This window comes from Prionailurus viverrinus, chromosome B2 (assembly GCF_022837055.1).
Source record: "Prionailurus viverrinus isolate Anna chromosome B2, UM_Priviv_1.0, whole genome shotgun sequence".
NCBI lineage: Eukaryota > Metazoa > Chordata > Mammalia > Carnivora > Felidae > Prionailurus > Prionailurus viverrinus.
In genome coordinates this window covers 37,749,880-37,760,897 of record NC_062565.1, presented here as the reverse complement: position 1 = coordinate 37,760,897, position 11,018 = coordinate 37,749,880, and the positions used below count along the sequence as shown (strand labels likewise).

Here is an 11,018-nt window from a genome sequence, read left to right as displayed (position 1 = left end):
ATCCACAGGTGACTTCAGGGAACCCAGAACCAGCAGGACTGCAGAGAAGGCAGCTGCCACACCCAGGCAGGGCCCCCCTCAACCATGGGATGGATGAGGTGCTTTGGAGTGGAGACACCTTGGCTGCCTTCGGCACTGGTTACAGTGCCGGGATGTTCCCCAGGGGTGGCCTCCACATCCTGCCTACACCTCCACCCCCTGTTATTTGTTGTTCTAGTTCTGGCCTTAGAGCAGGTTAAGAATCCTATGACACTACCACTCTCTTGATCATTCACATACTTGAAGTGGTAAAATGGAAAAAAAATCTCCCCCTGGCTTTTATTTTCTCTAATCTCTCTCTCTCTCTCTCTCTCTCTCTCTCTCTCTCTCTCTCATTACCAAAACCATCATGGCCTGTCCTGGACACAGAGGCCACGGTATCTGCCTCCCCATACCCCCTTCCAAGTGACACCTGTACATGTGATGCCCCCACCCCCTGGCTGGGGCAGAGCAGCTGAAGGTATTGCTTGACTCAAGGCCGTCCAGACACCTGTGAAGTGGCCCACGTGAAAAGGTGCTCTTGACATCAGCCTCACCTTGGAGACAAGAAGTACAAGAGAAAGAAGAGAAGGGCAGCAGCTGATGCTGATGGGATGCCAGCAGGGCGGCCTGGAGCAGAATTCGAGGCAGAGAGACAGGACAGAGCACAGGGAGGGAATGGCCGGCTGGCTGGGGCGAGTGGAGGGGTGCACCCCGCGAGGAGAGGGAACAGAGCCTGTTAATGGCTAAGAGTGAGGACACAGGCCCAGTTGCTCCAGAAGCCTGGCGGCTCCTGGCTTCCCTTCACAAATTATTTCAATTACTTCAGATAACTGGAGTGTGTTGCTATTTCTTCCAACTCAAATAAGCCTTGAACAATTAAAACAACAACAAAAATTTGTGTAGCCATTGGGAAGTAACAGAATACCTAACAGTGGTTTAAACAAATAGGGTTTATGTTCCCAACATTTTTGAAATCTAGAGATAGGTGTGTGCAAGAATCGGCTGAGCATCAGTGGCGCCCGAGTGGCTCAGTCAGTTGAGCGTCCGACTTTGGCTCAGGTCATGATCTCATGGTCTGTGAGTTCAAGCCCCACATCGGGCTTTGTACTGACAGCCCCGGAGCCTGGAGCCTGCTTGGGATTCTCTGTCTCCTTATCTCTCTCTACCCCTCCCCTGCTCATCTGCCTCTTTCTTTCTCCCTGTCAAAAATAAAAAATAAACATCAAAAAAAAAAAAAGAAAAAAGAATCAGCTGAGCGTCTTTGCAACCCTCTTGACCTTTCCCTCAATGAGGCCAGCCATCTGTGCATTCAGGGCACACAGAGGGGGAACGGCGGGCCCAGCCACAGCTGAGCCCTTTGCGGGGACAGCACAGCCTGGCCCCACACATCCACAACCGGCTCTGCACACACCCAGTTGGCCAGAACTGAGTCACAGGGCCACCTGAGCTGCAAGAGAGCTGGGAAAGTGGGTGTGAGGGATGCTGTCCATCCTCTGATCTCCTCCCCATTTCTGTGCCCTCTTTAATGTGGTTCTGCTTCCAATGGCCTGGCCTACCGATCACCTGGGACTCTAGTGGACCATCCCCAGCTTACCGGAACCGTTTGCCAGCTGTGTGCCAGAGATGGCTCAACGACTGGCTGGTGTGGGATTGTGAAAGCCCAGCTCCCCTGCCTCCACCTGGGACTAACGATGTGCATCACCCACCAGGGCTCTCCACGAACCAGGCTGAGCTGGGACTATGGTCTCCTGTTTGACCCTGCTCTCCCCACATCCGTATCGCTCTTCGCTTACCCCGCTGCTCACACACAAATCCCCCTCTCGGGGCTGCTCCCAGGAACCCAGCCCAGAGCACAGGGAGCAGGACTATCATGATGGGTTAGACCGATCACGCTCCATTGCCTGGGGCTCACAAGCACACGGTTTGGGCTCTGCTAGCTGGGAAGGAGGGAGAGGATGTAGACAGGCAGCTCGTGTTGTCTGCGGCCACAGCCCATCACAGAAAACGTGAGCAGAGAACTTGGAAGACACACACACTGCAGGTGCAAACGTACAATGGTGCAGCCCCTTTGGAAAACAGCCAGGCAGCTCCTCAAAAAGTTAAACATAGAATGACCACGTGACCAGCAACTCCACTCCCAGAGACATGAAAACATACATCCTCACCAAAGCGTGTAAGTGAATATTTGTAGTAGCATTATTCCTGATAGCCAAAAAGTGGAAACAACCTGAGTATCTATCAACTGATGAACGGATAAATAAAATGTTGGTATACCCACGCAATGAACTATGATTCAGCCATAAACAAGAATAAAGTAGAGGCACCTGGGTGGCTCAGTCGGTTAAGCAGCAAGACTTCAGCTCAGGTCATGATCTCGTGGTTTGTGAGTTCGAGCCCCATGTCGGGCTCTGTGCTGACAGCTCAGAGCCTGGAGCCTGCTTTGGATTCTGTGTCTCCCTCTCTCTCTGCCCCTCCCCTACTTGTTCTCTCTCTCTCTCTCTCTCTCTCTCTCTCTCTCTCTCTCTCTTTTCCTCTCTCAAAAATAAACATTAAAAAAAAGAAGATAAACTACTGACAAATGCCACAACATGGATGAACCTTAAATACATTACACAGAGGCCAGACACAAAAGGCCACAAACGGTCAGACTGAATCTCTATGACATGTCCAGTATAGAGAAATCCAGAGAGAGAAAGCAGATTAATGGTTTTGCCAGAGGCTGAGGGGGCAGACTGGATGCTCAGGGGTTTCTTTCAGAACTGATGAAAATGTTCTAGAAAAGATTGTGGAGATAGCTGCATGATTCTGAAAATACTAAAAACCCTTCAACTGTATACTTTAAATGTGTGAATGAAATGGTATGTGAATTATATCTCAATAAAGCTATTGCAAATTCACACACAAGCAAAGAAGAGAAAGACAGGAAAACACCCTCCATTCCACTCCCCAGAGCGAAGCCACTGTTAACATCTCAGGCCAGGATATAATTTTAGCTTCTTTTTTACTCACACATACATCTCACCAATATTGTATTGGAAGAAACCTGATAAGGATTTCAAGCCAAAAAACAAAACAAAAAAAACTTTCAGCAAAAGCTATGAAGCAAATGCATACAACTTGTTGGGAGCATCAACCCTATTCCTGTTCTTGGTCAAGGCTGTTCTCTATTTGCTTTGCCCTGATTTGTTACCCAGTTTATTATCTTCAGGGCCCTCAATAGGCAGGCCATCCTCCCAGCCCCATTCTGTAGCCAAGGCAACTGAGCACAAGGCATTTTCACACCCATCCTGATTCCTTCCCAGCGTGGGGACCCAAAGCCATCCAACACGGGTGAAAAGCTGGGGGCTGTGGAGGGCACCCACGCAGGCCTGGGCAGAATGAAGGGGAAAGCATCTGATTTGGTCCAGAAACACCCATCCAACTTGTAGGCAGAGGGTAAGACAAGACGACCGCAGGAGGACCGGTAGGTCTCTTTGAGGGGTCCATGCCACCGACCTGTGCTCTCCAGGGTCCAAAAGGCTGGTGGGGGGTGGCTGGCCTGTTTGCGCTGGAGGCACTTAGTGCAGCCACACTGAGCCGCACTGTTCAAACAGACTCCCCAGCCTCCAGACACCTGTGCCGAGGAGGACGAGGAGGGCGAGGCAGGCAGGAGGCTGGGCACGGGTCCCCGGGCGCTTCCCCCCTCTCCTCCCAGAGGCAGCCCCGCAGCCCCGGCAGATTCCCGGCCACACCATGCCCCAAGCCAGGCTCTGCAGCTGCTGGGGTGGCCGGGTGCTGCCCCTGCTGCTGGCCTACGTCTGCTACCTGCTGCTTGGTGCCACTGTCTTCCAGCTGCTGGAGAAGCAGGCGGAGGCTCAGTCCAGGGACCAGTTCCAGTTTGAGAAGCTGCGCTTCCTGGAGAACTACACGTGCCTGGACCAGCGGGCCCTGGAGCAATTTGTGCAGGTGAGAGGGAGGTGCTGGTGTGGGATGGTGGGCAGAGTGGGGGTTCTCGTGGCAGATCCAGGGCGATCAGTCCGGGGAGGGGTGGTTAATGCTTGTTTGGAAGCAGTGTAGAGCGGGAACAGAGACCTAGGGAGACCTAGGGCTGGATTCTGGCCCCAGGTCTAGAACCAGATTGCTGTGTGACACTGAGCGGGTCACTCAAACTCACTGATCCCAAATTTCCTCATCTAAAAGGTGAGCCGAATGATCTCAGAGGTGCTGCAGACATTTACAGCGGATCAAAAGCATTTTTTAAGCAGCCACTTGCTGCATAAATGTGAACTGTGTGTCAGGGTTAGCAACACTGTGCAAATTTCCTTCTCCCATGCGCCATACTTCCCTACCCCAACCCCGGGGCTGCTAATCCTTCTGTCCTCACCCCCCTCACTTCCCTCTGCTGACCACACTCGAAGGCTGTGGGTGGGACACACAAATTAAGGTCAGGAGCAGCTGCCATGCTGGTCTTCCCCGGCCCAGTGAGCAGGATGAGCAGGATGATAGCTACACCAGCAAGGCGTCCATAGGGGGCTCTCTCTGGGGCAGAGCATGTCCCCCTCCTACTTCTCTGCACAAACTCTGGAGCTCCAGCACCCTCTCTCCAAGAAGCATGGCAAAACCGGGGTGTTGTGAATGCCTTGGAGACCAGGGGGCCCAGTGAAAGACAACAGCCACCACAAAGGAACAAGCCAAGTGCAGAGTCATCAGAGTGATAATTGGCACTTAGTGAGCATTTACAAGGTGCCTAAAACAGTGGGGAACAGGGTCTTCATGCTGGGGTTAGACCGGTCATGATCCATCCTCTGGAGCCAAGAATTTTATACGTGTTTCCTCATAATGACCTATGGCTATCACTGTCTCCAGTTGGTAGGTGGAAACCGGGCCACAGAGAGAGGGAGTGTGGGCAAGACTGCAGGCTTAAGTACTGGGGACAGAACTCACCCCTCAGCTGGCTGCTCTTCACCATACGAATTAGCATAAGTGTAAGGCCCTGGGGTGGTCAGGATACAGCCTAGAGCAGCAGTCCTCAAAGTGCGGCCCCTGGACGGCTGCATCAGCATCACCAGGGAGTCCTTTAGAAATGCCGACATCGCACCCCACCCCAGGCGCTCCAAATCAGGAGCTCTGGGGGCAGGACCGGCAGCCTATTGTTAACAAGCCCTCCAGGCCATGCGATGCCCTCAAGATGGAGAACAGCTGACCTAGAAGCTGATAGTTGGGTGGGGTGGTCAGAGAGAACTTTCCAGAGATGTGAGAGACCAGTCCAGGCCCTTTCTTCCAGGAAACGAGGCCTCCTTGCTCTCCAGCAGTACAGGGCTGGCACCATAGCACCCCTATTAAGACTGAGAAGGGCTCTGGCGCCTCCCAAGACCCTCGCGGGCCCTGGAGCCCATGGCACCTCCTCCCTCAGCCTAGGACTAGACGCAAAACCCAGGAGCCTGAGGGTGTGGGAAGGGTTGGTGGCTGGGATCTAACTAGCTCTGTAAACAGAGCTAAAAAACAAGCCTAAAAAATAGGCTTGACTGCAGCCCCAGCCACTGAATAACAACACCCTGGCCCTGGCCTCCCCAGGGGAGCCAAGACACCTCCGTCCTCAGTTTCCTTGGGAGGGACCCTCACTTGCCAGGGGATGGATGCCTGGCTGACAGGAATAGGATTCCAGAAGAGCACACATTACTGGTAAAATTCACAAGAGGAAAAAGCCATTAACAGTACCAGAAGCAGTGTTAGAGACGCCTCCACAGGAAAAAGGCCTTGCCCCGGTTCACAGGATTCGTGTCTGGCTTTTTCTACATGTGTGGATTCTTACAGAAAAATGGAGGGTTGCACTGGGGGCCCCACATCCAGTACCCTCGCTGAATCAAGGCCCCTCCTCAGCAGGATGGAGTGCTTCAGGTTGGCTGTGGGAGACAGCTGGGTGTAGAGCAAGAGCTGCTCCCAAGGGTGAGGGTCTCCAGGGAGTGAGCGTGTTCCGGAATGTTCCGTCCTGGCCTCTCTGGGTGTGTGGGAATGGGAGGGAGACCAAAGTCCACATGGGAAGAGACCAGTTCTGCCAAAGTGAAGAAAAGCAGACAGCCTGTGTCAGGACTCCCAGACTGGCCCAGCCTACCAGGGCCACCCCCACCCTGGCCAGGAGCACACACACCCAGCCAGTGGGGAAAAGGTTCCCACAGGAACTGGAGGCTGGAGTGGCCCCCTCCCCCACTGCCCTTTTCCAGTTTTGGGGGCTCTATCAAGTGGCAAGACTGTGCTGCTGCCTGGGACAAGGCATGGTCACAGGGGAGGGAACTGGGGAGGAATCACTAACCATCTCCAAGAGGGCTGGGCCTCAGGACAGAGGGGCTTACGCTTGAGCCTTCCAGGGTTCAGATTCCGTAAACACACACTCAACACACATGCACATGCATGCGTACAACACACGACACAGAAACACCACTACATACACGACCTTTGCCCTGGTGTCTGATGGAATTTCTCTTGTAGGCATGGGCTGGGCTTCATGAGGGGGCAGCAAAGAGCAAGGCTGCCTGCTCCCCGGGAATACCCAGAACGGGGTTCTCTGTCCCCACCATCAGCCCTGCGGGAGGGCAGCCCCATGGCTTCCCTGTGGCCCCCCAAATCTACGTTCCCCAGTAAGCTCTTCCGGGAACATCCAACCTGGAATCTTCCTATTGTCCTCACAACACATCTACGTCTCACCCTCTTGGCCACAGACAGCACCTCCCACCTGGACCACTCATTAAGCACCCTCCTCTGCCTCCTTACACCCGTTCCCCTCCACCAGCCCATGTTTACAGCCCACACCTCAGTCAGCCCTGGCCCATGGAACAAGCAGTGGACTTGGGCAAGGCATTTAGCTACTTGGACAGAGCCTACATTTCCACAAAATGGAAACAAGACCATCTAAGAATATCGTTAAGTGAGATGACAGCAGAGAGCTTGACCACCATCAGCTGCCTCTTTCTCCCACCCCACACCACCCCCCCCAACAGGTGATCATGGAAGCCTGGGTGAAGGGTGTGAACCCCAAAGGCAACTCCACCAACCCCAGCAACTGGGACTTCGGCAGCAGTTTCTTCTTTGCGGGCACGGTTGTCACCACCATAGGTAAAGGGTCTGGGTGGGGAAGGGCTTCCCCAAAGTCCCTGTTTTGGTTGCGGTTGCTGAGAGCAGATGCTGAGACCAGGACTGTGGTTTATTTAGGAGATGATTCCAGGAAGCACAAGTAGAGAAGTGGGGAGGTAAAGCAAGAGAGGAGAAAGGGCAGCAACGTTTGCATGGGTGAACAGGGTCCCAGTTAGGACAACTGGCCTCACTCCCACGGGGGCCCTCTGAGAGCACAGGCAGAGCCCAGCCTCCAAACATTGCCTGTGAGGGGGGAGGAAATGAGGCTATTTATCTACCAACTCCTGCCCTCGATGGTTGAGAACTGACCCCGGATGTGTTAACTCTAGTATTTTGAACCTGCCCATAGACTACGCACGTTCTCAGGTACAGAGAGATGCAGGGACTTGGAGTAGAGAGCCATCTGGGTGGACAGGAACTGTCCCCCAGGCTGCAGGTGATGCCCCAGCTGTTCTGAGGGGACAGCACACCAATAGCATCTGCTGTGTTCCCTCACCTCCCCCAGGGAAAAACTAGACAGGAATGACACAAAGCACTATGAGGAATCACTCCACGTAGGCAGGAGGAGGGTGGCAGTCAGGAGGGCTTCCTAGAGGCAGTGCCATTGGAGATGGGCCTTTCAAAGACAAGCAGGATTCTTACAAATAGAGATCATTCTAGCAGGGGCTGGGGGGAATGTTCTTGGGAAGAGAGGAGCTTCTCCTCTACTCCAGGAGGTGATGGAAGATGACCACCTAGAGTCTGTGGGGGAGGCAGCTCTGAACTCTCTCTTTCCCATATTTGCACACTCCTCCCCTCCCCCCGCAGGATACGGCAACCTGGCGCCCAGCACGGAGGCAGGCCAGGTCTTCTGTGTCTTCTATGCCCTGGTGGGCATCCCGCTCAACGTGGTCTTCCTCAACCACCTGGGTGCAGGCCTGCACACCCACCTGGCCGCCCTCGAGAGGTGGGAGGAGCAGCCCAGGCGCTCCCAGGTAGGGCCCCCTCTTCCTTATGGCCCTGTGGTGGGGTGAAAACAGAAACTGATACTGAGACGCGGTTTGGCAGGCAGGGTCTTAGGGGTAGAAACTCATGGAAGAAAGGGCGGGGCAGAGGGAGAAGTTGAATTGTGATCAGGCTGGACAAAAACTTGGCCAGCCCCTCGTGGAGCTCTCCAGCGTGTGTGGCCATGGGAGTTGTCCCACAGGGTGCTGAATCAGCCAGGGCTACATACCCTGGCCTCAATCAGACACAGGGTGGCCTTCTTGGGAAGGGTGTGCCCGTGGGCCCGGCGGTTCTCTGTAGCTGACATACGCTTCAAAGGAGCTGGGAGCCAGAGGCCGCTGGCTGACTGCTGATCAACAAGGTCTCCTTTGAAAGGGAATCTGGACAGCACATCTCTGTGGCCATCACAGAACTCCAGCACCCCTTCCTGCGGTTGAAAGTAAACTTTGGGCCACCCAGCACACCCCCATCGCCCACCCACTTGGCTAGCCCTTTGCAAAGCCAGCACACTAAGGAGGACTGGGGTGCAGAAGAATCTGGGGCAGTTCAGTGGCTGTCCTCTGTCCCAGCTCTGAGTCTCTGACAGGTCTATCCAAGCATGACCCTCAGACCCAAAGGAGTCTCCAAATTCCAACCTGACCCACTAATGAAATCCCTCTGACCAGATATTCCCCTGGCCTGGGCAAGAGCACACACACAGGATACAAACACCAACCCAAAGGTGTGCAGGGCAAGGAAGGGACATAGCTACGGCCCAGCTGCACTCCCAGATTTGCGCACTCCCCCTGCCCAATCCTTGGGCCTTCCAAGTGACTCAGAGACAGACTCTCTCACTCCCAGCTGCTGCAGATCCTGGGCCTGGCTCTGTTCCTGACCCTGGGGACGCTGGTCATTCTCATCTTCCCGCCAATGGTCTTCAGCCATGTGGAGGGCTGGAGCTTCGGTGAAGGCTTCTACTTTGCCTTCATCACTCTCAGCACCATTGGCTTCGGGGACTATGTTGTCGGTGAGAACAAGGCAGTCACACTTCTCCGAGTGGGGGCCATGAGGGTTAGGGAATGGGGAAATAGTCCCTGGTTGTTTGGGGGAGACAAATAATTTGTAAGCCTTCTGAGGATTCTCACAACATCCTTAGACGTCTGTGGCCTGGGACCCATCACCCTTTCCCTCCACTGCAGATCCTTGTTATGGGGAGGCTGGTGAAGACCCCTATGGAACCTGGGAGGGGGTGTGGCTGTGCCCTCAGATCCCGGGCATTTATCATGTCCTTTCCCTGCCAGGTACAGACCCCAGCAAGCATTACATCTCGGTGTACCGGAGCCTGGCAGCCATCTGGATCCTCCTGGGCCTAGCCTGGCTGGCTCTGGTCCTCCCACTGGGTCCTCTGCTTCTGCACAGGTGCTCCCAGCTCTGGCTGCTCAGCAGGGGACTCGGCCTCAAGGAAGGGGGAGCCCCCGAGATGGAAGGGGTCCCCAGACCTCAGAAGACCCCCATCTCTGCATGAGGCCTCCAGCAACCCCAGGAGCCCCTCCTGCTTCCCCTACCCCTATATGCCTTCTAGACTTCCTGTTCAAGATCCTCCCCCTCCCCTTCCCAGCCAGGGATGATCTCAGGATCTCTCCAGAGAGTAAAGGAAACAGGAATGTTCAAGCAAGTAACTGAAAGGAGATGCAGGACAGGATGAGAGACGTGTGTGGAGTGAGATGCACGCTGTTGTCCCAAAGCCCCTCCCCCAAATGTGACCTGGAAAAGTTGAATCCAGACATGGATCACCGTAGCCAAATCTCCATCATGCCCTCCCCGCATTCCCCCCAACCCAGGAGACTTTATGCAGTACAGTAAACATACGTTGACTTTATTTTCACCTCATTTGATATGTGCACCAGGGGCATTTGTCAGGCCCCCACTGTGTGTCAGGCAGAGGGCCAGGCTCTGGGGACACACAGTGAAAGATCCTGCTCTCCATGTGCGTTTAGTCCACTAGAAGCACTAAATAAGCAGAGAGGCCCCTACCCAGTGCCCAAAATGCTACAATGGGGCAGAGCAGGCCTGACCAGAGCCCATAGGGGTGGCTGGTGGGGAGGGTCAAGGAGAGAGGAGGGCTGGGGAGGGACTTTTGGAGCATCTTCATGCAAACAGGACACCTACCCTCAGGAATCTGGCAGCTGCCTCTCAAAGCCTGCCAGTTCCCCTTGCCTAGAGGTCTAGAGCTGTCCGTGAACAAGGCTTAGGAGCTGTTGTGTATCCCATACCTTCCTGAGTGTGGCCTCCCCTGACTCCCCAGGGCACCCCTTGACCTCATCACCCCCTCTGGGTGCCTGTCTTAAGAGCCTTTCCAAACACACCCAGAGACAAGCTCCGTGGAGGCCTGGCCTCCTTTAGGAACATGCTCTGCAACCCTGGCCCTTCTCCTGCCAGACTGTGACGTCTCTGGCCAAAAGGAGAGGAGAGATTTAGACCAGTCCATCCACAGCCCAACTTCATCAAGGACTTCAAAGCTCTGCCCCTACCTCTGCCATCAAGGCAGGCCGGTAAGTGGCTGGGGGGCTCCGGACTCCCAGACTCCGGACTGAGGCAAGGCTGTGAAGCAGAGAAGGCTCCAGATGGGACACATAGGGAAGGATCTACAGCATCGAGAGACCCAGGTTACACCCAGGACTTCCTCATATGGGGAAGAGGTCTGGGAAACTGAAGACCCCTGAGGGACTCCTTATATGCCCTGGACCCTTCCTCCTCCAGGAAGGAAGTTACCGGGCTTCTTCAGAAGCAGGAAATGGACAAGCCCACTGGTCAAGAATCCTCTCACCTCCCAAGTTCATAGACAAGTGGTGATCAGCTGGAGTCCCTCATCTTTGGGAAAGGAAAGGGTGGTGTTGCAAGAGATCCAGGAAGGACTTGACAGGAGG

General features: G+C 54.5%; 1 protein-coding gene across 3 annotated transcripts; it reads left to right on the top strand.

The window, feature by feature from the left end:
* Positions 1-3,753: 3,753 nt before the first annotated feature.
* Positions 3,754-10,804, top strand: KCNK16 (potassium two pore domain channel subfamily K member 16). 3 transcript variants are annotated; one of them, XM_047860419.1, is made up of 6 exons: positions 3,754-3,966; positions 6,996-7,110; positions 7,936-8,102; positions 8,953-9,118; positions 9,393-9,535; positions 10,682-10,804. In XM_047860419.1, exons 1-6 carry the CDS (start codon positions 3,754-3,756, stop codon positions 10,802-10,804), a joined length of 927 nt encoding a protein of 308 aa, XP_047716375.1. The 3 variants fall into 3 exon arrangements, with proteins under 3 accessions (XP_047716375.1, XP_047716378.1, XP_047716377.1); XM_047860422.1 differs by lacking the exon at positions 9,393-9,535 and having other exon boundaries at positions 10,674-10,804; XM_047860421.1 differs by lacking the exon at positions 10,682-10,804 and having other exon boundaries at positions 9,393-9,616.
* The last annotated feature ends 214 nt before the right edge of the window (positions 10,805-11,018 follow it).